The sequence below is a fragment of the Nycticebus coucang genome, chromosome 17 (assembly GCF_027406575.1).
Source record: "Nycticebus coucang isolate mNycCou1 chromosome 17, mNycCou1.pri, whole genome shotgun sequence".
Classification (NCBI taxonomy): Eukaryota; Metazoa; Chordata; class Mammalia; order Primates; family Lorisidae; genus Nycticebus; species Nycticebus coucang.
The window spans coordinates 41,134,345-41,159,640 of record NC_069796.1 but is presented as its reverse complement, the minus strand read 5'-3'; the positions used below and the strand labels follow the sequence as shown (position 1 = coordinate 41,159,640).

The 25,296-nt window shown below is 47.4% G+C and overlaps 1 protein-coding gene and 1 pseudogene across 4 annotated transcripts; one reads left to right on the top strand and one right to left on the bottom strand.

The window, feature by feature from the left end:
* The first annotated feature begins 411 nt into the window (after positions 1–411).
* On the top strand, positions 412–15,598 carry SPRY4 (sprouty RTK signaling antagonist 4). 4 transcript variants are annotated; one of them, XM_053566007.1, is made up of 3 exons: positions 412–639; positions 5,432–5,532; positions 11,004–15,598. In XM_053566007.1, exon 3 carries the CDS (start codon positions 11,027–11,029, stop codon positions 11,945–11,947), a length of 921 nt encoding a protein of 306 aa, XP_053421982.1. In that variant the 5' UTR covers positions 412–639; positions 5,432–5,532; positions 11,004–11,026; the 3' UTR covers positions 11,948–15,598. The 4 variants fall into 4 exon arrangements, with proteins under 4 accessions (XP_053421982.1, XP_053421983.1, XP_053421980.1 ...); XM_053566008.1 differs by lacking the exon at positions 5,432–5,532; XM_053566005.1 differs by lacking the exons at positions 412–639; positions 5,432–5,532 and adding an exon at positions 5,542–10,164 and having other exon boundaries at positions 10,218–15,598.
* A 7,347-nt stretch (positions 15,599–22,945) lies between these two features.
* On the bottom strand, positions 22,946–23,424 carry LOC128568396 (60S ribosomal protein L29-like; annotated as a pseudogene).
* Between the last annotated feature and the right edge of the window lie 1,872 nt (positions 23,425–25,296).

The window sequence follows — 25,296 nt, the reverse complement described above, 5'->3', positions numbered from 1 at the left end:
TCCTCCCCCATCCCGCTCACAGTCCAGGATTTGGAGGCCGCAATGCCCCCCGCCCGCCAGCACCACTGACGGTTCCTGCCCAGGCCCGCAGTAGCATGAAGGTGGCCTTTACCTCCTCTTGCAGGCTGGGAGGGAGTACAGCCCGCGCAGCTGGGCCAGCTGCAGCAATCGCCACCGCCCTCCATTCATAAAAAAAAAAAAAAAAAAAAAGGCAACAACCTCCACACGAACCTCCACCCCTCTTTGTAAAAGAACCGCTGCCCCTTCAGGAACTAGAGCCAGCCCCAGCAATCACGGGTTAAGTTCTTTTCCGGCCCCCCATTCATAAAAAAAGGAACGCAGCGCATGCGCATGCGGGGTCTCTTGTGCCCACCCATTCATAGAATCGCGGGCGGCGCGCATGTGCACTGGAGCTCCCTTCCCTCCCATTCATAAAAAAGCCATTTTCCCAGGCAGTGGTTGCAACATCGCAGCCGAGGCAGCGAACCAGGCTGACAGCGCGGAGCTGGCGCTGTGGAGCACAGAGAGCCTTGCCGGTTCCTCCGACCGGCGTCTGCGAGTACAGCAGGAGCTGACCTGCTTGGGTTCCGAGATTTACACAGACGTGGAGCGATGCTTTTGACTCTGCAGCTCCTCAAAGTAAGTCCATGGCCAGTTTGGGGATCCGAAACCGCTCCCCTCTGAGCCGCGAACGACTCCCCTTCGGGCTGGGGCAAACGGTACGCTATTTCTAGGCGCGCCTTAGTGTTCCTTCCCTCTGCCTGCGCCTCCTTGAGTCGCTGCGGTGCGCCGCAGCTCCCTGACGCCCTCGGCCCGGCCGGCACGGCGCCGGGGGTGTTCATAGCCTGGCCACCACCGTTTCCGACCCCTGGGCATTGCTGAGCCCGGCTTCCCCGCCCTCTGCGACTTGGGAGCCCTGTGCGTGTCCCGGGAGTTTGCCTTTGGCCTGGCCTCTTTCCTTCGCCTGCCACCATCCGCCTCGAGCTCTGGAACGGGACGCTCTGGGCTTGGTCAGGAGCCACCTCACGGGTCGGGGCGCCCTCAACCTGGGCGGCTCGCCCACCACCCGGCTCAGTGCCCACGGTGCCAGCTCTACCGTATACCTCCTCAGTCCCCCGCAGCGGCCTGTGCTCGACGTAGATTTTTCTTTCCCCTTTAGAGCAGTGACGGACTGGGTTTTCTCCCCTTGTGCCTCTTTTCCCTGGATGGGCGCAGGGCCGGCCCAGAACCGGGCATTTCTGCTCCCTCTCCTTGGCAAGGCGGTTCCTAGCCGTCTGACCTTTGCTCCGCTGCTGTATTTTATGCTGTGCAACTGCTTTGCAGTTGCCTTTTCTCTCCCCGGCCTCTGCAGGCCCCAAGGCTCCTCAGCCACCCGTTGCCTCCCTGTCCCCCGGTACCAAGGTATGCCAGGCCCAGGGGACCCCCAGGCCGCGCTAGGACTGTAGTGGGGGCTGAAGGTGCGTTTACATAACGCCAAGCATGTGGGAGCTGGAGGAAGAGGTTGCGAACGTAGGAGAGATAAGGCTCCTACTTTCCCTCCTTCCTTCTTGGTGGTACCAGGTTTGACATCACCTAGAAAAGGGATAGAGACGGTATGTTCGGAAAAATTGCGAATCGCCAAAGCTCCGAGGGCAGTGAGCAGGGTGAGGGCGGGTTTGGCCAGACAGGGCAGCAAGGGCTTGGCTCCATCACGGGTGCCAGGGCTGTGCCCAGTTCCCTCTCCATGCAGATGATCAAAAAGCATTTAGACAGTAGCTACTCTTGTGCAAGAAGACGGTTTCTCAATTCTCTTTGATTGCGAGCTGGGGGGTTGTGGGCAGAAGAGGCAAGACAGAGGGAAAATCGTTGCCTGGCTTGAAGGGCTGATGGATGGAGGAGAGGCAGAAGTGGGCCAGAGGGCCTGGATGGTGGACAGAAGGAAGAGCTCCTGCCTGCCTCCTTCACCAGCTGCTGGGTGGCCATCCATATTGCTAGGCCTGGGTGTAGGTAGCAGTCCACCTTCTGGCGCAGCAAGCAAGTCTCTTGGGATCCCCCCAGCATGCCCCCCAGCATGGTTAGTGCTGGGGAAAAAAGTGTAGGTTCAGTAGAGTAGCCAGACCTGGTGGCATCCCCTTTCCTGCCTCCAGTTAAGTGGCATGATTCTCTCCAGTTTGGGCAGAGGCCAGACGAAAACCTGCAGAGGGGCAGGAGCAAGCTCACAGCTGTCTGCTTAGCTGGCCAAGACTCTCCAAGGGATTCAAAGCTGGAAGTAGAAGGCCCTGAGCAGTTGGGAAATGAGGGTTTATCAATCTCTTAATGAGCTCAGTTTGGCTTAAGGCCCTTCCTAGTATTGCACTGGTGAATTTCACAATGTTTAGAGTTCTCTAGATCTTCCTATAAATGCAGCATAAACATCTGAAATTTTTAGCTTTTTTTTCCTTTAGTGCAAATCTGGGACAGTAGGAAAGGGAGAGCTGCGGTTGATCCCTTCTCTCTCTCTCTCTCTCTCTCTGGCTGAAGAGATGTCCAGTGGGAAATTGCAATTCCCTCTCTTCCGCATCCCTTGGGAGGCTCCTCACGTGCCAGTAGATTCTAGATGAATCCTGACTGAACAGTGCAGACACTGGCCAACTGAGCTGTGTGACTGGCATTGGTGATGGTAGTGGTATGGACGGGAGGCAATTTGGTAACAGATTTCTGAGATCTCCATGGCCAGAGACCAGTCAGCTATGGTGTGGGAGACTTTAAAGATGTTTGTTATCTTCCGTTTTAGATTCTGAACTCAGGAGTCACTCCATTTTCGTGGGATATAAATGCTTTCCTGCCCAGCCCCATGACCTTTTCCAGATTACCAGATTACCCTCTGAAATAGCATCTCACTGAATAAAGATTTGGTTAGAAGAGACAGAACACAGAGAATAGAATGATCCAGGCTAAAACAGGACAGAGGCTGGGGGCTTGGGGACATTTGGAGCTCATAGGTGTCATTTTTGTCTACGGCTGTTTGCAAATCTGCTCTCTGCCCAGTTCATACCTTTGACCTCCTACTTTGGTACACCTGACATTGCATATGCCCAGAGGTTTTGCTGACTTCCTTGACTAACAATGATGATGACGGTACCCTTTTCCTGCAAAACTGATCTCAGAATTAGGGAGGAGGAAAAAAACCCATTAACACTTTCTAAAGAGTCCCTTGAGGTATGTTGCTGTCGGTTTATTATTTTGGAATCACATTCGAGGATTCCATTTCCAATGCTAAAAGTCCTTTAGTATGGTATCTTTTAAGCCCACAGATTTGGGACCCTGCAGCATTTTTAACTCTGGGCATCCTGTGAGGTAGGGACTGGCTATTAGAGGTACCAAAGAGGCCCTGGAAAGATTCTTCCTTCTTTATTTCTTTGAAAAATGTAGCATTTAATTTGGCTGTAAATTCAGAGTACCAGTCATCTGGCCCCTACTTGAGGTGGAAGTTCTCTTGTGATGACAACCTGGATCTTGCCCAAGCCTCTGGATTTGGGGACAATGTTAAAAATTTTAGGTTTTGGATGCAGACATGGCAGAGTCTTAAAGGCAGGGAAATGGCAAGAATTGAGATGGTTTCCTGTCAAGGCCAACCTGAATCTCCCTGACAGAGGGGAAAGCAGTGACTCATTAGAATATGTTTGGTTTTCAAAAGAGCCAGAGGAAGAAAGAGAAGAACAACATATGGAAAGCTGCATTGCTCCTTCCAGACCTGGCCAGGGCCAGGGCAGAGCAGTGGAGTGGCTAAGTTTACCTCTCTGCAGAAAAGAGAGAACCAGCTCCTCCCAAGGGGCCAGGGGTCAGCAGAATTGCTAGTGAGTGGCCAAGACTAGGGCCACAGTCATTGTTATTACAAGGCTTCTAGGAGGACAGCCTCACTTCAAGAGCACTCCTTCCTACATAGGAGGTGTGGGGTATTTGCATGATGTAAGAGGTGTGGGGTATTCTTGGCTCTAGGGGCCTGGGTTCACCCTTCAGATGCGGACATCTGACAAGGCTGGGGAATGTATCCGGGCCATGTGTCTAGGCTTAAGAGGCTCCACAGTTCAGATGTGATCACGATTGTTCTTTCCAAGGACAGGCCCCACTCTGTGAAGGAAGCAAGGGCACTGGGGACGGAGCACAGATGTGCTGGATCCAGGAGAGGAGGGAAGGGGCCTGGAGGGGCAGGAGGCCACTTGCAGAAAAGTGGTTTCCCTTGTGGGTAGTCTTTCTTTTTCTAGTGGGGGAAGGGGAAGTAATTTCCTGCCCAGTCCCAGGAGTAAGCTAAAATCTATTATTGTAAGTTCATTTCTTGGTGGAAGATAGGGAAACAAATACTGTAATATGATCTTGGTGTTTATCGATGGGAGGAAGCCCTCCCCTGGGGGTCTAGGGTTCTGGTCCCAGCTCAAACCCTGCCAGTGGTTAGCAGGTTCCTTCTAGCTGTCTTCTTTTCTGACTCCTGACTTCTAATTCCTCTTCATGGGTACTTTCGTAGACAACAATTAAGGGGGTGATACATTGAAGCAGAAACTTGAAACTCGTTAAAATAGCCCCAAAGTACGGCAAGACTCCCACCCGTTCTTGTGATGCAGCTTTGGCACTCGGCTGATTGGTTGTAGAAAGGAAAGGGTTGGGAACTGATAACTGATGATGAGACAAAGTGATGAAAAGCAACTATTTTCTTTTGTGATTTCTAACAGATTTTCACCAGAGGTGAGGTCCTTAGTGCTGGGGGCTGAGGCTAGGGGGAAGGCTCCTTCCCAGATAAATCCAGCTGCTTAAATGCTTTATTCTCCCACTGGGGCCATTCTCAGCAAAGATTATTTTTCTCCGTGGGTTGCAGGGAGGGGCAGTCCCTGGCTTCCCTCACCAGCCACCGCCCCACCTTTAAAAATTTCTTTTAAAGCATTAAGTCATCATTTGGTTGTAGCTTAATTATCTAAACTGGGATATATTGTCTCAAAGTATCCAGCAATGGTGGTGGGTGGGCTCTATGGCAGCCAAATAGACCTTTATTCTGAGATGCTAAAGGGTTAAACAGCCTTCACTGAAAGAACCTGCTGAGACTGAATAGGGCAGTGCAGAAACTGCCCATTCATTTAGAGCCTCTTGCCACTTCAGCTGATCTGTAGTTTTCAAAGTACAACTGTCAGATTTTCCCAATATTTCCCAGCTCCCCTCTCTAGGGGTAAGTTAAGAGAAGGGTGTGGGTGGGTGGGAACAGTCATCTCCCAATTGTGCAGACATTTAACATGCCTCTGGATTCTTTTCAGCCAGCCTGTGCTGAATGGGTCTGCAGCCTGGCACCTAGTCCCCTCCCCAGGTACCAAGGCACTGAATGTCAGACTGGCTGGCTCTGGGGTCACAGATCCACCAAAAAACAAATACAGGGTAGTGTGCTTCAAGGGGGTGCTTTAATGCCCTGTTTGCTGGTTCCATATTCCAGGACTCTCTTTGTACCCTGGTTTCTCTTCGCCTTCTTGAGACCTGGGCCAGGAAGTCCCATCAATGAAGGGGCCCTCGAGACCCTTAACTTCAACTTGATAGGTAAGAGGAGAGAGAATTCCCTTTCCCCTTCCACCCTGGCAGTTTCCTTTTAGGGACTGCTTGGTAATGAACTACTAAAGTGAGATCTATTCAACTTTAAGAAAACTGAAAAATAAATACTTAGTAAAGGGGAGTGAAGTGACAGAAGGGGACAGCAAAAAGCACTGAATTGGGAGTAAAGAAAACTAGAGCTCTGAGCCTTCCCTGAATGACCCCGCCCCCAGCCTTCACTCACAAGGTTTAGCTTCTCTCCTGGTTGGGTTACCGAACCCCAGGGTGGCCTGATGAGGTTCTCTGAGGGCTTGAGGAGTTCATGGTCATAAAAGTGATTGGAGCTTTCCTGCCTTCCATGAATACCCAGAAGCTATATAGAGCTTCTGCAAATCATTATTATAAGTCTAGACTATATTATTGAGGTTCCAACTTTTCAGCTTCCTGAGCTTCTAGTGCCTGGGTTCAAATCCTGCCCTGACACTTGCTAACTCTGTGATCCTCCATGCTATTTCTTCTGCTACGAACATTCCACCAAGAAATGTTTTTAAAATATTAACTGCTTCCATAATTACTATTTATTATTACTAGAAGGTTGAGTGGAGGTAAAAGTTCCCTTCCCTTGTACTAATCCATAAGAGTGTCACCTAAAATTTGATAGAGGTGCTTTTTGGCTAAGTGGAATGCTGGCTTTGTTTCTCTGTCCCGGAGTCTTCCAAATTGGCCATCAGTCGCTTCTAAACTGCCTAAACGAGGCAAAGCCTCCTCTCCTATTTATATTATAAATCTCTTCCTTCCTTGCAGGGGAAGCAGAGAGTACATATTAAACTGCACTTAAGGTTGTCAGTGTTGCTTAGACTGGAGGGTGGGTGTGTCCCGGTGAGTAGCGATTGATCAGTCTAAACCAAATGAGAGTTGGGTTTTTTTTTGATATATCGTTCAGCTGTGCTGTGGGCTTATCAACCAGGCAGCTCAGGAAGTTGTTTTCCTTTGTCAGCCAAATAAATTCTTCATAGGCTCTTAGAGGGCCCTCCTGTGGAGGGTTCCTGTTAATGGGGGAGTGAGGCTTAAAGCAGAGCTCTGAACCACACTTGTTTTTGCTGAGCTGGTGCTCGGAAGGAGTCCTACATTAGGCTGATGATAGAGAAGATACATTTGAGATGGAATGTGCCCTGCCCGCTGGAGCCATCCGATGCTACGCATCCCAAGAGAGCCAAGTCATCGTGGGCTGAGCTCTGAGCTCCCACCCCCACGTCTGGCCTTAACTGCAGGCTCAGATGTTGACAGCTGCCCCTGGAGGGTGAAGGGAGCCTGCTAACGCCAACATCCCCATTGTCTGCAGCAATTGCTCTCACCCTGGCTTCCTGGTGGGACTTTTCCATAGATGAAGAAATCTGCCTTCTGATTCCAGGGCCTATTCGAATCTCTGAGTATAGCCTATTCCCTTTGCTTCTGTCTGCTATGGGAAATGTGGCTGATTTTTTTTCTTTTTTTTTCTTTTGAGACAGTCTCACTCTGTCACTCTGGATAGAATACCATGGTGTCATAGCTCACAGCAACCTCAAACTTGAGGGTTTAAGCGATCCTCTTGCCTCAGCCTCCCAAGTGGCTGGAACTGCAGGCGTTGGCCACAGCACTCAGCTGGTTTTTCTACTTTTAGTAGAGACAGGGTCTAGGTCTTGCCCAGGCTGTTTTCAAACTCCTAAACTTAAGCAATCCACCTGTCTCAGCTTCCCAGAGTGCTAGGATTACAGGTGTGAGCCACCACACCCAGCCAATGTGGCTGTTTATAATGAACCCCAGCTCCCCATAAATGAACTGGGGAAAGGAGGGTGGATGATCTACTTACAGGATGGATGATCTACCTACAGGAGAGGAGTGCTTCTACTCTTTTCAACAGCGTGACTAGTCTAATCTTGGTCTATCCTGAGAGACAGAAACCCAACTACACAGGGTAATGTGAACTTCAAACTGCCACTGACATTTTGCTGGCAGGACCTCGAGTACTCTTGGCCTGGGTCTTTGTCTAGGGCTAAGGAGGGCTCTGGGTCTATGGCACTTTCTTTTACTTTTTATTTTTTTGAGCCAGGTTATCACTGTTGTCAGGCTAGAATGCCATGGCATCAGCCTCGCTCAGTAACCTCAAACTCCTGGGTTCGAGTAATCTTCTTGACTCAGCCTCCCAAGTAATTGGAACTTATAGGTACCCTATCTCCTCCCACCAGTGCCCAGCTAATTTTTCTAATTTTAATAGAGATAAGGTCTCACTCTTGCTCCTGCTGGTCTCCAACTTCGAAGCTCAAGGGATCACCCACCTCAGCCTCTATGAGTGCTAAGATTACAAGTGTGAGCCCCGCACTTGGCCTAAATCTGTGACATTTTCTATTCTTACTCCAAGTCACTTTTTTCCTCTAGGCAAAGTCCCCAGGAGTGGGACCTGGGGCTCCTAACCTTAGTCTTTTGATCCCAAACTCATTTATTCTGGAAGGCCTTGGGACCCTTACCCAGAGTAAGTGAGCAGGCTGGTGTAGCATACCTTGCCTGGAGTTCCTGACCTGTCCCAAGCCTGATCTTTAGAAAAACTCCTCTCCATATATGCTTGCTTCCATTCCTGTCTCCAGCCCAGACCACAGGGTTCCTGTGGAAGGCTGCTTTGGCAAATGACTACTCTTGGTGCTAGACCTGTCAGACACTTAGGGCAAACTCTGCCATGAGGAAGTCTTCTCCCATTCCAAGGTGATGCTCTGGTTTCATCTGAAGAGTATAGGGGAGGCACTGCCACAAAGTAGACTTTTTTCAAGACAGGAAAATGGGTAAAGAAATACCAGCATCTTGTATAAGTGGGCAAGGCTGTGGGAGCAAGGCTAGTATATGAATGGATGGGGAACACCAGTTGACTGAGCACCAAACCTTGTAGAAAAAGATGGGGTGCTTTTTGCATTTGGCAGTAGAAAGGGATATATAGATGACAGCCCTGCAGATAACTTTCATTTTATGCCTTTCATGAACTTTCAACTTCAAATTTTAGACAGGTTGGAAGCATCCAAGGAAGTTCTTTTTCCCAACAATTTTAACACTATCTGATCAAAATGGTGTCTCCACCAGGGGAAATATAATACTGAGCTGACTTCAGATGCTTTTTTCCTCCACTTTTTTATTTTTGAGACCAAGTCTCACTCTTGTCTCCCTAGGTAGTGTGTCATAGCGTCACAGCTCACAGTAACCTTGAACTGTTTGGTTTTTGGGTTTTTTTTTTTTTTGCAGTTTTTGGCTGGGACTGGGTTTGAACCTGCCACCTCCAGCATATGGGGCCAGTGCCCTATTCCTTTGAGCCACAGGTGCCACCACAACCTTGAACTCTTGGATTGCTTGAGCAGTGTCTTCCCTCAGCTTCCCGAGTAGCTGGAGTACAGGCACGCACCACTACACCCTGCTAGTTTTTCTGTTTTTAGGAGAGACTGAGTTCTCTTGCTGTGGCTGATCTGGAACTCCTCTGAGCTCAAGAAATCCATCCGCCTCAGCCTCTCAGAATTCTAGGATGACAGGTGTGAGCCATTCCATACAGATACTTATATGGATGGGTGAGTCCCAGGGGGTCAGGTGTCATTCTCCTGTGACTGGAATAGCGGGGATGGACCACGTTGTGTCCTGAGTCCAGGGGGTTAGTGGGTTAACTGGAAGTGGAAACCTATTCACATCTCCTTCCAGGCTGCACCTTTGAGGTCAGATGAACCCACCAGTAAAGGGGCAGGATCAACATCATTAGCATCTTGAAAAAGCATTTGTGGAACCCCACCTCATAATGTGGTCATCGAGTTCTAAAGACTGGTTTCCCCTTCTACCCTCCCACCCTATCCCCCGGGTTCCTTAACATTGGGGTGGAATCTTCCCAAAGTTTAATCTTTCTCTTGATTCCAAATCCTGTCCCCTTGAGCAAAGGTCCTGCCCTTCTGGTGCTATTTCTTTAAAATTGATCTCCAGCAGAATTCCAAATGTAAAGGTCAGCAGGCAAGGAAATGGCACTTCTAATAGAAAACAATGTGCACTTTCTAAATTTGAACCAAGCAGTTTCCGCTCTTTGATTTAAGTGACTTCCTGGGGTTCCGTGTCAGGCAGTGCAGTTGAATCTCTGGCCAGATTCCAACTTAAAATTGCACTCTCTCGGTGAAATTAGAAACTTATCCAGGGTTGGCTTAGCTATTCTAGTAAACAGCATTTAGGCTGAATGATCAGCTCAGAGCTTGGAAATGGGTGATGTGAGTGCCCCTTGAGAGGATTTCCCATCCCAAGTTGTCAGAAGCTCACATGCCCAGGGCTTATTAGCTATTGCAGGTTGCTTCTTTTAGATGTGATAGTAATAAGTTCATATCCTGGATGTACAGGCATCAGATACAGCCCTTCTCTTGTGAATATCTGAAATAAAGGTTTTTGTCTATCTGGCTGATAAATTCCATGGGACCACGCAGGGGCTCACCACATTATCCTTAGTACCCAGCATAATAATGTTTAGTGCGTAGTGCTTATAGGTGTGCAGGAAATCTAAACTCTTGTTCTCTGGGATAGTGATAAGTTATTTGAGTACTTGCATGTCAGGTAATATGGTAAGCACTGAATATGCATTTTCCCATTTAATCCTTGCATGTCAGGTAATATGGTAAGCACTGAATATGCATTTTCCCATTTAATCCTTGCAGAAACCCCTTTTACGGAAACAAAACTAAGGTATAGATGTGAAAGAACTCATTCATAGCAATACTGTTAGGCTAAGTTGAGATTCAAACTTGGGTCTGATTCTAGATTCTATGTTCTATAACCATTGAGTTATATATCTTAAATGAGAAGTAAGCTCCTTAATGATGTAGCAGGATGAACTGGCACTGCTCAGGTTTGAGTCTTGGTCCTGCTACCGATCCAAAGTTGTGTGTGACTTTGGACAACTTACTTTGAATGTTAGCTTTTGTTTTTGAGACAGATTCTTACTTGTTGCCCTCAGTAAAGTGCTGTGCTATCATAGCTTGCAGCAACCTCAAGCGATTGGGTGAGCCTCAGCCTCCTGAGTAACTGGGACTACAGGCCACAACGCACTGCTATTTTTATTTTGACACGGGGTTTAACACTTGCTCAGGCTGGTCGAGAACCTGTGAGCTCAAGCAATTCACCCACCTGGGCCTGGATGTTTGTTAGTTTTAACCAGAAAAGTAGTTCCTTTTTGTGTGATCGTTGTGAAGAGTAATGACTTCATGAATATGCTTGGGAGAGTGCCTCCACATCTGAAGTTCTCAGTAAGTATTATTTCTATCACTGACTATTATTGTTGTTGTTATAAATCATCTAAGCCTTGGGACTTGCTGGAAAGTCCACTGAGGGTATTTAGTTCCCATTTCATATGGGCTCTCAAGGACCTGACAGGGCGGGTGTTGACAGGCTGCATACTGATACCTGGAATCCATTCTTTCTTCCTTTTCCCACCCGACCCCCAGGTCCCCTAGAAGCCTGTTTCTCCATGCAGTCAAGGACCTCTAGCCTCATGGAGCCTCCGATCCCACAGAACGCCCCCCTGACTCCTAGTTCAGTCATGGTGCAGCCCCTGGACAGCCGGATGCCCCACGGCCGGCTCCAGCACCCGCTCACCATTCTGCCCATTGACCAGATGAAGACCAGCCATGTGGAGAATGACTACACAGACAATCCTGGCCTGGCCCCTACCATGGGCCCCAAGCGGACCCGGGGCGCAGCCCCAGAGCTGGCCCCGACACCCGCCCGCTGTGACCAAGATGTCACTCACCACTGGATCTCCTTCAGTGGACGCCCCAGCTCTGTGAGCAGCAGCAGCAGCACGTCCTCTGACCAGCGCCTCTTAGACCACATGGCACCACCACCTGTGACTGACCAGGCCTCACCAAGGGCCGTGCGCATCCAGCCCAAGGTGGTCCACTGCAAGCCTCTGGACCTCAAGGGCCCAGCGGTCCCACCGGAGCTGGACAAGCACTTCTTGCTGTGCGAGGCCTGTGGGAAGTGTAAATGCAAGGAGTGTGCGTCCCCCCGGACGTTGCCCTCCTGCTGGGTCTGCAACCAGGAGTGCCTGTGCTCGGCCCAGACCCTGGTCAACTACGGCTCGTGCATGTGCCTGGTGCAGGGCATCTTCTACCACTGCACCAACGAGGACGATGAGGGCTCCTGTGCCGACCACCCCTGCTCCTGCTCGCGCTCTAACTGCTGCGCCCGCTGGTCCTTCATGGGCGCGCTCTCCCTGGTGCTGCCCTGCCTGCTTTGCTACTTGCCGGCCACTGGCTGCGTGAAGCTGGCCCAGCGCGGCTACGACCGCCTGCGCCGCCCCGGCTGCCGCTGCCAGCACACAAACAGCGTCGTCTGCAAGGCGGCCAGCGGGGACGCCAAGGCCAGCAGACCCGACAAGCCTTTCTGACGCTTTGGGCTGAAACCCCAGCGCTCCATCTGGAAACGTGGTTCCATTCTGACATCTGAGAAGACTGGTGCCGGCCAGAGGTGGTATCCTCCCGCGGCTGGCCGTGCTCGGCTGTCCACTCCCCACCCCAGCTTCAGAGGACACAGAGTCCACCACCACAAACACTCTATTCCTCAAGAGAGTGAAGAAGCACTTTGGGGTTTTTTCAGGGTCTTGGAACTTTGTGTCAAACAGACAATGACAGGGACAGGGTGTGGTTTGTTGGGGGGGAGGATTTTTCTTTTACAGAAGACTGAACACAGATGTGGACACAACTCGGGAAGCTGCAGCTGCTTGAATGCCTTTCCAGCCCTTCTCCACCCTTCCTCTCTCTCTCCCTCTTTTCCATTGTCTGTGGCTCTCCGAGGAGCTGGCTGCCTGGGAAGAATTGGTAACTGAGTGCCAGGGTACCTTGGAAGAAGACCCGTGGTGTCCTGACTTCTACACCTTCTTTTCCTTCCCCCTCTCACTCCACCCTAGTTCGCCCCAGTGTTTGGGGGAAGGCATAGAACACCCTAGCAATCCCTGCTGTGCATACGTGGGAGCCCACCGAGGACAGCCCGCGGGTTCAAGCCTTGTTCCTCCTCTCCTGCCTCCCCAGAGCTACAGGATGGATGTAGAAGCCACTGTGCAGTCTCTCTCCCTCCCAACTTCGTCACTAACTCTTGGGGTGTTCCAGTCATCACACCATCCTTCGGTTCTTAACTGAGTCACAGACTCGCCTGCCCACAACATGTCCGAGTTCTCTCTGCTCAGATCCTTTCCAGAAACTTCATGGGTAGAGAAGCCCAGGACAACAAATGCGAGACCAAATATCATTTTGCCAATGAGTCTGAGGCTGTGGTCTCTAGATCCAGTCATTATGTTTTTATAGAATAATTAAACCAGATGCTAACGATGTTTTAAAAAATAATAAAACAACTGGCTTCCTTTTGGGCCACCCCCAGGAAGGGCTGATTTCAAAATCTGGGGGCAAGCAACCTCAAGGAACACAATTCCCCTCCCCACCAAGAAGAGGATTTTAACAGCAAGGAAGACAGGAACCACTTCCCATTGGCAGGACGAGTGACTGTTGAGCCGCGCTGGGTTTGGGTTTCTTCTCTTCCGATTCTGCTGCTTGCTGTCATAGCCTTTTGTGTATAGTGATGTGTCTGTATCTTTAATGTAAATAGAGAGATGAAGAAAAAGAGTCTATTTTAGTTCTAGGAAGCCCCAGTGGGAGGCAGGGGGTGTCAGAGAGCTCAGAAGAGCTCAAGACAGGGTGAAGGATTCTCCCGGGGCCACTGGGGTCGAGCCCTGCTTTTGTGCATAGCCACACCGCCCTCTTCCTGACAGCCCCCAAAGACGTAGCAACTCTTTCTCTCAAGGTGCTAAAGGATTCAGAAAGTGCAGCACGTCCAGTGGGTAGGTACTTGTTGCATGCAAAAGCTGTAGTGTGTCTGGTCCTTCCTCCCCAGCTGTTGTGTGGGGTTTTTGCTTTGTGTGGTAATTTGTTTTTGCCTCTAATGAGAGGGCCTGACCTGGGCTGGAAGAGCTTCCCCAGGTGAGACTGGAAGTGCGTTAGGCAGACCTCCTGTCACGGTTCCAGCTGGTTCCAGCTGGTTCGGTAGGAGCAGAACTGCCTCCAGGAAGGAGGCAGCGAGGCAGGTAGCTGTGATGGGCATGCACCCAACGCTTCTCCAGAACCTTATTTTTCCTTCTTGAAGACTAAGTAGTAACACCTTCTGATTTAGAATAAGTTAATTGTAACCACAGGTATTTATTGATTAGAGGAAGGAAGGGTCGTTATTTTCGGCTTTATTTATGTAACATTTGCTAGCTTGTAAAAGGCGAATGTGAAATACTTGTATCTGCATTTTCTAAGGCTGATTCATGTAGCTACCTTTGCCATGGTTGTGATGGACATGTGGATGTTCTTGAACATTTCAGAGGGAATAGTAGGAAAAAACATACTCAGCCAACCACTTATGCTAATTGAATGTATCAGAAGTGTACTGAAGGGACTGGAGATGTTTCCTCAGATGAGGTGGCTCCCAAAACAATAGCGCACATGTGCACTCTTTCTGCAAGGCCACAGAACTTTTCCCCAGGGCTCCTCCCTCAAATTGTCTATGGGAAACAGCCCCGAGGCAAGTTGCACTTTGGTGATCTTGGTGGTCTACACACCCATTCTGTGGAGAATTGATTTCTATAAGCTGTGTATGCACACACACACACACACACACACACACTACATCAACCCTCTACCAACGTAGACCCTATTTCCTGGCCTCCTAAATTCTGACATTTTGTGTACATAGTTGTAAACACGGATTTTTCTGGGTTTTGGTTTGCTTTTTTCTTTTTTCTTCTCTCCCTGTTTGGGCCTGTTCTTTTTGGTTTGCTCTAAACTTGCTGCAGAGACATCGGCAGCACTCTGCCCTAAGAGTCCACCTCATGCCTCAGTGCTCAGTGGTGAAGGGAAGGAGTGAAGGAACCATCCTGGGTCCTCCCAGCTCTATTGTGTAGCAATCCCTCAGCTTCTTGGCAACAAAATGAAAGAAAAAAAAGCTGGCTTGTCCCTGGTGGGCCCTCCCCACTCCTGGGGCCACTGAGGGACCAAGCTCTCAGAAATAATGACACATTTATTTCTCTGGCTGCTTCTGGCTGTGTTCTGTACCAGCAGCCCGCCTGGATGGATTATGCCCTTTGGCCTTTTATGAAACTCGCCAGCTGGTTCTCACTCCTGTTCACCTTGGTGGGTTGGTGGGTGGTTAGTCTTGCCTTTTATTGAAAGTGGGGGACCACGCCTGGATGCAACTGGGTCTGGGCTAGGAAAGCCTTCCCAGATAAATGGCAGGGTGTAGCCAAAGCTTCTCGGTACTGGGCAGGAAGGAGGTGGAAACCACTCCTATCTGTTGGTGTGGGCCCCTTCACCGCTGATGGAGACGGAAGACCCCATATGGCATCACTAGTTTCAGCCTTCTGGAGTCTGCGTTGATCACCAAAGTGAGGCCCATGTAGATGATGACTTGTCCAAGATTGCACACGTTAAAAGTATTGGCCTGGCCTGGGATCCAGATGACTGTCACATCAAAGTGTCGTGTCCTCCTGTGCTGCCCCAGAAGGTAGCTGATGGGGTGTGAGCAGCATGACTTTGCACTGTACAATTCACTAGGGCATCCTGCAAGCTCCACCAGCCTTCCGGTCCATGCCTTTGATAAGCAGTTTCACGCTCTCTCCGCTGACTGGGACAGTCGATGACAAATCTTGCGTTGCCATTTTGTGCTGTGGGTAACTGTGCGGCGTCTCATCTTGCTTTCTCCTCTTGCTGCTCCACTGTTTTGTTTCACGTTACAGAGAAGCTGTTCAAGGCTCCCACCCTACCACGTCCTACTCTGTCCCCCCCTTTCACTGTAGCCCCTTTTCACCCCACCACAAAAGTTACCACAGAAGGTTTTCTTTGTATAGAATATTTATTTTGAAGCTCTATTTTAATAGTATTTATTTTAGAAAGTCTACTATTGTAAGAGTTCTTCTGTTTGTGAAGAAAAAAACAAGTTAAAAACTGAATGTACTGATCTAGAAAATATATATAAATATATATTGTTAAATATACACGGGACTGCTGTTTCTGGTGTGTTGTGTGTTCACTTCCTTGACATCCTCACCCAGCAAGGCTCCAAGTTTGTCAAAGAACACTCAGCTGCTGTGTGAAACGGAAGTACATAACGAAGGGTTATCTTCCCCCAGATAACCTGGGAACCACTGCAGGGAAGGCCTTGCTTTATTATGAAGCTGATTTCTGCCAGACTCCTTCCCTGGCAAGCTGTCCTCTAAACTGGGACGTGTCTGTAACACAGATGGACAACAAATCCCCCAAACTGGGTAGCATTAGGTGGAAAAGCGTAATCCAGTGTGTCCATTTTCCGAAAATTCTGTAGCCCCTCTCCCATTATTCCCTTTATTTGGTTCCCAGTGCACGTTTTCACAGACATGCGTCAAGAAAAAATAGAAAAGCCTTTGGCAATTTACCGATTTTGACCCCTCACACCTTCCACTCACCTAGTGACTTAATGTACCTTCCCTGTGTTTTCCTTGCTCCTCCCCTAGCCTATCAAGACACTCCAGCTTAGAGACTCTGGGGCTTCCCATTTACATAGCTGTGGGAACTTTCCCACTACCTTTGATTCCTACGCCCATCACAATGAAAATTGGACTTCGGGAACATGTGCGTTCATGCCTCTTGTTTTCTAGAAAAGAAATTGAGAATTAGGAGGTCTTTTTTTCTTCTACCAATAAGTGAGGGAGGAGACACCAAAAATGGCAAGGAGTGGGGGAAGAGAGCCTGCTTGGAGGGAGAGATTAGGGTCCAGTTCTTAGTTTTTCTGGACAGTCACCAATTATGGCCTTCAGGATTCTTCGTGAAATCCAAACCTTGAACTCCTTGTAGACATCCAAATGCATGCCAAGGAGAGAAGACACAGGATGTTCCGTGTGGCCTTGTTTAAAGCTTTATAGTAAGATAGACTCCTTTTCTGTCCTCTGTCACCAGGCCATGTGGCCTGTCCCTTTCCCATAGGATGGAAAAGATTAATTAGTGCTGTAACCCTTCATGGACCAGGGTAAGTAAGGCAAGGTAAGTAATCAGAATTTAAGGATTGTCTTTTTTTTTTTTTTGTAGAGACAGAGTCTCACTGTACCACCCTTGGGTAGAGTGCGGCGTCACACGGCTCACAGCAACCTCTAACTCTTGGGCTTACACGATTCTCTTGCCTCAGTCTCCCTAGCAGCTGGGACTACAGGCGCCCGCCACAACACCCGGCTATTTTTTTGTTGCAGTTTGGCCGGGGCTGGGTTTGAACCCGCTACCCTCAGCATATGGGGCTGGCGCCCTACTCTCTGAGCCACAGGCGCTGCCCAAGGATTGTCTTTGTAATTGGCACAGTCCCAATTAGTGTGTGCCACACTTGAATTCAGTCTTGGGTTTCCTTGTGGGTGGAGACGTGAGCAGCCCCCCAACCCCCGGTTTTAGTTTCATGTTTCCTAGTGTTCAGAGATTAAAAACAAAAAAATCTACATAAGCGTTTGATTATCAGAGCTGGGTCTCGAGAAAAATTCCACATGTGCTTCTTGTCTTTATCCATCTGGCCGTGCTCCTTGGTTCCCAGTTATGAAATGGCTCAGGGGTAACAATCATGGTTAGCTTTTACTGAACAGCTTCTTTTTGCCAGGTACTGAACATGCAAGGCAAATGCCATTGTTAGCTCCATCTTAGAGATGCAGAAAGTTAGACACCCAATACACGATTGAAGGATAGAAGGTAAAAACAGATAAACTAATTTAGTCATTCAATCTGGGGAAGAAGGAAGTGGCCCAAGATGGAGTAGATAAAAGTTTTCCCAGTGATGGAATTTAAAATTAAGGGGAAAGAAATGGAATCCGCCCTAATTCATATTCAAAACTAGCTCTCCCTACAAAGGCACCAAACCTCAGTACTCATCCCACAAAGAAGGACCTGGGGAGGCCAGTGCCCTCAACAGAAGCATCCCCCAGACAGTCTTATCATCTGGCCAGGAGGCCCCGACTCCCTCCTGCAGCTCTCCAGCTTGCTGAACCTACAACTTAAAGCAAGCTCAACTTTCCAAACTCCGTTGGTTGAACTAATCAAATGAACCCAGGCAACGGACTCCATGGTAGAGGTGTATGCCAGATGAAAGCTAAGAGGACATTTTTAAGAGACTGAAGTTTATTCATCGGAACTTTAATAAAACAATATGTCCATGGCCTGGGGCAGGTATAATTTTCATAATTTATGGGTCTCTGAGACAGGAAGAGAGCTCAGGGTTTTATTGTGTTTTGCACGATAAATGGCATTCCAATTGTCTACATGATGTTCTTTAAGGACTCTTGTCTGGCAGGAACACAGGCCTTCTGGAGCCCACCTGGGCCTCGAGGCCAGAGGCAAGGGATAATTATGAATACATCTGTATGTGTTAAGCAGGAGATGATTGAAGAACTCTCTTGGTTCCTTCTGTCATTAGAAGACACTTCCTAAGCCAACACCTGTATTAACATTTAAGTGTTGCAAGGATTGGAACCCTCCCTGTTCCCTTCCTCTCTCACCGCCTCCTCCTTTGGGCCTGGTCCCTTCCTTTCCTGTACCTAAAGAGACTTAAGTACATATCTGACTGTCTTCCCCTGCTGCTGAGCATGGCGGAGGAAGTGGCTTAGGACTCGGAACAAAAAATTCCACCATCCACAGGGCAAGATAATGGAGCTCTAGTCGACGTTCTAATTGGAATCAGTAGTTGGAATATTGCGGACTTGTTCCTTCTATTGAGACTTCAGGGTAACAAAGACAAAGTGGCCTTATGAAATAATGTAATTATAATAATTATCACTTCTGAGCATAGATGCTGCATTATTTACAATCTTGAAAATAGTCAAATTAGGGTGATATAATTGGCCTCATTACACAAATGAGAAAACCAAGGTTCAGAGAGGTAAAGTCATTTGCCCAAGGCCACACAGGCGATAAGTGGTAGACATGGGATTTTTAACCCAGAGGCTCTGCCTTGAAAGCCACTGCACTACACGCTAAGGCCCCATTCTAACTTTCAGACCCAATCAAATTACCATCTTTCCTGGGATGCCTTCCTCTGTCTCCAGAAAGAGGAATCTTTCTGACTTGTGCTGCTGTAGAAGTTGGTAGAGTAGGTAGTTTGTTTTAACCAACATTTCTCAGACTATAATCAAGATAGACCTTGAACCCAAGTCTAACCATTGAAATACCATACCCCTTTTTAGCTGGATCTCAGGAAGGCTCCTCAATTACCATACAGTGTTGCTACCAAGTCTCCTGACATGGCTTTTGGCCCAGCCTTCCTGATTTCCTCCAATCAAAAAAAGGATTTACTAAAATGCCATGAAGGCTACGCTGAACAGTTTGATGAGAATATTTCAGATTGTATATGAAACCTGCACATTATACCCCTTGATTGCACTAATGTACACAGCTGTGACTTAACGATAAAAATAAATAAATTAAAAAAAAAAAAAAAAAAAGGATTTACTGGCTCATGCCTACAATCCCAGCACTTGGTGTATTGCCTGAGCTCACAGGTTCAAGACTAGCTTGAGCCAGAGTGAGACCCCGGGCATTGTGGTGGGCGCCTATAGTCCCACCTACTTGCAGTGCTGAGGCAAGAGGATCACTTGAACCTAAGAGTTTGAGGTTGCTGTGAGCTGTCATGCCACAGCACTCTACCAAGGGTGACCAAGTGAGACTCTGTTTCAAAAAATAAAAAACAAAGGATTTGGGTTGTCTTGACCAACCTAGGGACAAAAGGAAGCTGTAAACTGCTTCAGATAATTCAAAAAAAAAAATCAGGGCCTTGTGGCTTCATGGCTGGACAAGAAGAGATGTACAGACAAAGGGTGAAGGGTATAGGCCACACCTGTCCTTCCAGAGGCAAAGGCCAGCCTTGGAGTAGACCGATGGGGCAGGGACCAGGAAGCCACAGCAGCAGGGGTAGTGGTTAGGGACCCCCACGTTATAAACTGCCCCACGCACCCACCCATCCCACCCACCCAGTGATAATTTCCCAGGCAGTGCACCAACCATTCAGTCCTGATAGCGAAAGCCCTCTGAAATGTGAGTGTGCATGACCAGGGCCTCCGGGTTCCCTGAGAAGGAACTGCCACTACCACCAGCCCCTCCTGTTGGGACTATGCAGTGGGGAAGAGCACAGAGCCTGGTCCAATGCTTGGGTCCTATTCTGCTGCCCGCGCCAGCTGTGATCTCAGGCTAAAGACTGCGTGTCTAATAATAGTTGGAAGATGAAATTGTGACTCCACAGCACTCAGCCCAGCATTGATAACTGTTGCTAATATCTGAAAGATGGGAGAGCAAAGAATAGAAGAACTCATCTCTCCTCTTAGCCTCAGTTTCTCTACTTTCAGCCTGGCAGTCTGGACCACATAGGCAGGAAGTCTCTGTCAGCTCAAAGTGTTTCCAAAAACTGTTGGTTGTCATCAGCTGAAAATTAAGAGGTTTCCAAACCCAAATCTAAAACTTTTCTTGAAAAATAAAAAGAGCTGGTTTCATGGGGCCCCAATGGCAGCAGTTGGCTAGAGTGGAAAGGCAGCTGCACTTTCAAACTGGGCGTGGCCCCTCAATTTCCCCCAGTCCCCTGGGCTGAGTGCCAATTGCCATCAGTCATTGGATTTGCACCTTATTGTCCTTACGCCAAGCTTGTTCTCTTATTTAAATTACCTGCCTGGCTCTCTGCTCCTGATTGCTGGCTGGTGTTAAGTCCGATTGGCCTCCTTGTGCAGTTTAACCAAAACATCATGACGTCTCAATCCTCATCTGTAGGTTTCCTAAGGATCCCTACCCTACAGGCATGGCCCTCAGATGCAGTACCAGAGTCATAATTCCAGAAAGGACTTAATGTCATAAAGGCCAGTGTTTCTCAGCTTCAAATTTGTGTGTGTGTGCGTGTGTGTGGTGGGGGAGGGAGTGTTGTGAACCCTTTGATGTTGTAGACAAATTTCTGTGTATTTTGGGGGGGGGTTTCCTGAGAGACACGTTCCAGCTCCTCAGAAAGGCATGTGACTTTCCCAAAATGTTAAGTATCAATGATCCAATCCGCCTACCTCCATTATTACATGGATGGGGATGTGAGACCTTGAGAGGAGACCAGTGGCTTGCCCAAGGTCCCATAGGTTCAGTTGCAAAGCCAAGAGCAGAAGCCAGGTTTTCTGTCTCTAGGAAATTGTTTGTGGTTTTCAAGCATTTTAGAACCAATCTACAGTGTCTCTGACAAAAAATTTCTCCAAAAGTGATATCAGCATTAACGATGTATCAATAGACACAGCCCCACCCTCGGCATTTGGTTCCATTTGAGATGGGTTGGCTGTTCAGTCTATCTACTCCCCACTAGAGGTTAAGCTCTAAGGGGGTGGGAGGGTTACCCTCACAGAGGAAACGGGGCCTCTTTAGTTGATGACCTCAGGGCTTCCTGGCCTCCTCACAGTGCCCATAAACATGATGTTTGGGTTTTCCACTGAGGTAAACCAGCAAGGTTGCTTCTAGGTACACTCTAACATCTAGGAACTGTGTTCTCCCCAGGCTTTGCCCACTGCCCTGGAGGATAGATAGGTGTATTTCAATATGCCTCACACCTTTTGGGAAGCTTCCAGCATAGCCTCAGGCATATGAGTGGCATTCAATAAATATTTGGGGGGGTTTTGGTTTTGTGTGTTTTTTTTTCTTTGAGACAGCATCTCACTTTGTCACCCGTGGTAGAATGCTGTGGCATCATAGCTCACAGCAACCTCAAACTCTTGGGCTCAAATGATCCTCTTGCCTCAGCCTAATATTTGTTAAGTGTATTAATTAATTAATTAATTAATTAATGATAAACTGAGAGAAGAGGCGAAGATGCATAGCCTTAATCTTTATTTCTGTCCCCAACCTAGCCACGTGGTAGGATACAGCATTTCTACTACATAATCATAGTGATAGGAATATATTAGTTTCCATCTCGTTTGGTTACCATCTGTGACACTACCACAATGTGAACTGACTGAGTGCTTTTTATCTGTCATTTCATCTTTACACTGTATCAGTACTTTTATTAAACTTGTTTTTACAGATATAGAAAAGACACCAAAGGCCGTAGAAGAGGAATCCACGTGCCCAACATTGCGCAGGCCTGACTCCAGATCCCTGCCTTCTACCCAAACATCCTGTCATGGACCCTGGGCAGGGGCATCTGCAGGGTGCCTCTGGCCAGCCAGTTGTGGGTGTGCTTGGTGTGCAGGAGGGCAGGTCCGAGCCAGAATCTCTGACACATTCCTGTCATGCCCTGTGAAGGTCTTGAGGACCAGTAATCGACAAAGCTGAATCTGGCAAACTCTAATCCCTCAACTCCCTTTGCCACTCTGCCTGTGACTGAACATCCTTACGCACAGAAAAAAGGAGGCCTGTTTTGGAATTTCTACCACGTGTTTCTCCTAGCCACCAAAAGCATGTATTGAACACTCACCACAGAGACCAGGGTAGCACAAGAATTACTGCTGGTCAGCTTAGGTAACAAATTTCAAGGGGGTACTTAAGTTTTTTTTTATTGTTAAATCATAGCTGTGTACATTAGTGCAATCAAGGTGTACAATGTGCTAGTTTCATTTACAATCTGAAATATTCTCATCAAACTGTTCAATGTAACCTTCATGGCATTTTCTTAGTAATTGTATGTAGACATTTGTATTCTGCATTTAGTAAGTTTTGATTTTTTAGTTTAGTTTTGATTTGCATTTCTCTGATGATTAAGGATGATGAGCTTTTTTTCATGTGTTTGTAGACTGTGCATCTGTCTTCTTTAGAGAAGTTTCTCTTCAAGTCCCTTGCCCACCCTGAGATGGGATCACGTGTTCTTTTCTTTCTTTTTTTTTTTTTTGTAGAGACAGAGTCTCACTTTACTGCCCTCAGTAGAGTGCCGTGACGTCACACGGCTCACAGCAACCTCCAGCTCTTGGGCTTATGTGATTCTCTTGCCTCAGCCTCCCGGGCAGCTGGGACTACGGCGCCCGCCACAACACCCGGCTATTTTTTTGTTGTTGCAGTTTGGCCGGGGCTGGGTTTGAACCCACCACCCTCGGCATATGGGGCCAGCGCCCTACTCACTGAGACACAGGCGCCAGGTGTTCTTTTCTTGCTAATATGTTTGAGTTCTCTGTGGATTCTGGTTATTAAACCTTTATCGGAGGTATAACCTGCAAATATTTTCTCCCATTGTGAGGGCTGTCTGCTTGCTTTACTTACTATGTTCTTGGCTGTGCAGAAGCTTTTTTTCTTTTTTTTTTTCTGCCTCAAGTTTATTTGTACAAATAGCACAGGAGGACCCCTGCCCCCTACAGACAGCAGCCTAGAGGTCACACCAGTCCTTTTGTCCTCATGGCAGACAGATGCCTCTACTGTGGAGCCTTCGTAGGGGCCTGGGCACCTTTGGGAGCCTGAGCTGGAACTGAAGCTGGAGCTGCAGATGAAGCAGCAGACTGGGCCTTTGTCTGATCCTTGGCCTTGGCCTTTGGCCAGCAGAGCCTGAGACCCTTGGCAATGCATGCATGAGCACGCTTCCCAAGCTTGGGGTGGGCGATGTAGGCAAGTTGACTGAGTTTACGGCTGGCACCCTTTGGAATCTTGGTCTTAACCTCCTTGGACTTTATAAGGGCCTTTATAGCTTCAGCACGTGCACTCACGGCCTTGGCATTGTTGGCCTGCATCTTCTTCAGGCCCTTCTTGTTGTGCTTCTTGGAAAGCGCATGTTCCTCAGGAACTTGGGATCTACCCCCTTAAGAGATTCATATCTTTGTGATCGGGGTTTCTTGATGCCATTTCTGTGCCACTTTCGAGACTGGTTGTGTGTGGTGTGGTTCTTGGACTCGGCCATGTCTGCACCGAAACCCGCCGAAGCTTTTTAATTTGATCAGGTCCCAGTAGTGTATTTTTGATACTACTTCAATTGCCTGGGGAGTCCTCCTCATAAAATATTCACCCAGGCCGATTCCTTCAAGAATTTTTCCTGCACTTTCTTCAAGTATTTTTATAGTTTCATGTCTTAAGTTTAAATCTTTTATCTAGTGAGAGTCTATCCTAGTTAATGGTGAAAGTGTGGGTCCAGTTTCAGTCTTTTACAGATCGCCAGCCAGTTCACCCAGCACCATTTGTTAAACAGAGAATCTTTTCCCCATTAATGTTTTTAATTGGCTTGTCAAAGATCAAATAACGGTAAGTATTTGGATTTATCTCTTGGTTCTCTATTCTGTTCCAGACATCTACTTCTCTGTTTTTGTGCCAGTACCATGCTGTTTTGATCACTATCGATTTATAGTACAGTCTCAGGTCTGGTAGTGTGATTCCTCCTGCTTTGTTTTTATTCCTGAGTAATGTTTTGGCTATTGGAGTTTTCTTCTGATTCCATATAAAATGAAGTATCATTTTTTCAAAATTTTTTAAGATCTTTAAAATATGACAATGAAGCTTTGATAGGAATTGCATTAAAATTATATATTACTTTGGGTAGTATAGACATTTTAACAATGTTGATTCTTCTCAGCCAGGAGCATGGTATGTTTTTCCATTTGTTACATCTTCAGCTATTTCTTTTCTTAAAGTTTCATAGTTCTCTTTATAGAGATCTTTTACGTCCTTTGTTAGATAAACTCCCAAATATTTCATCTTCTTTGGCACTACTGTGAAAGGAATAGAGTCCTTGACTGTTTTTCGGCTTGGCTATTGTTGGTATATATAAAGGCTACAGATTTATGGGTGTTGATTTTGTAGCCTGAGACATTGCTGTACTCCTTGATCACTTCTAAAAGTTTTGTAGTAGAATCCCCAGTGTTTTCCAGATATACGATCATATCATCTACGAAGAGTGAAAGTTTGATCTCTTCTGACCCTATGTGGATACCCTTGATTGCCTTTTCTTCCCTAATTCAATGGCTAAAACTTCCATTACAATGTTAAAGAGCAATGGAGACAATGGGCATCTTTGCCTGGTTCCTGATCTAAGTGGATTTCGATTTAACTTCATTCAATATGATATTGGCTGTGGGTTTGCTGTAGATGGCCTCTATTAGTTTAAGAAATGTCCCTTCTATACCAATTTTCTTAAGTGTTCTGATCATGAAGGGATGCTGGATATTATCAAAAGCTTTTTCTGCGTCAATTGAATCATATGGTCTTTATTTTTTAGTTTATGTGCTGAATTACATTTATAGATTTATGTATATTGAACCAGCCCTGAGACCCTGGGATAAATCCCACTTGGTCATGGTGTATAATTTTTTGATGTTGGATTCTGTTTGTTAGGATCTTATTGAGTATTTTAGCATCAATATTCATTAGTGATATTGGTCTATAATTTTCTTTTCTTGTTGGGTCTTTCCCTGGTTTGGGGATTAAGGTGATGTTTGCTTCGTAGAATGTGTTGGGTAATATTCCTTCTTTTTCTATATTTTGGAAGTGGTTTAGTAGTATAGGTACTAGTTCTTCTTTAAATGTTTGGTAGAATTCTGACATAAAGCCATCTGGTCCTGGGCTTTTCTTTTTAGGGAGATTTTGTGTAGTTGATGCTATTTCAGAATTTGATATAGGCCTGTTCAACATTTCCACTTCGTTCTGGCTAAGTCTTGGTAGGTGGCGTACTTCCAGGTATTGGTCGATTTCTTTCAGATTTTCAGATTTGTGAGAGTAGAGTTTCTTGTAGTATTCATTAAGGATTTTTTGAATTTCTGAGGGGTCTGTTATTATTTCATCG

What these genes read in the sequence shown, in the direction of transcription:
- SPRY4 (XM_053566005.1), top strand. Translation starts at nt 10,910, where the DNA reads ATGGGCTCTCAAGGACCTGACAGGGCGGGTGTTGACAGGCTGCATACT.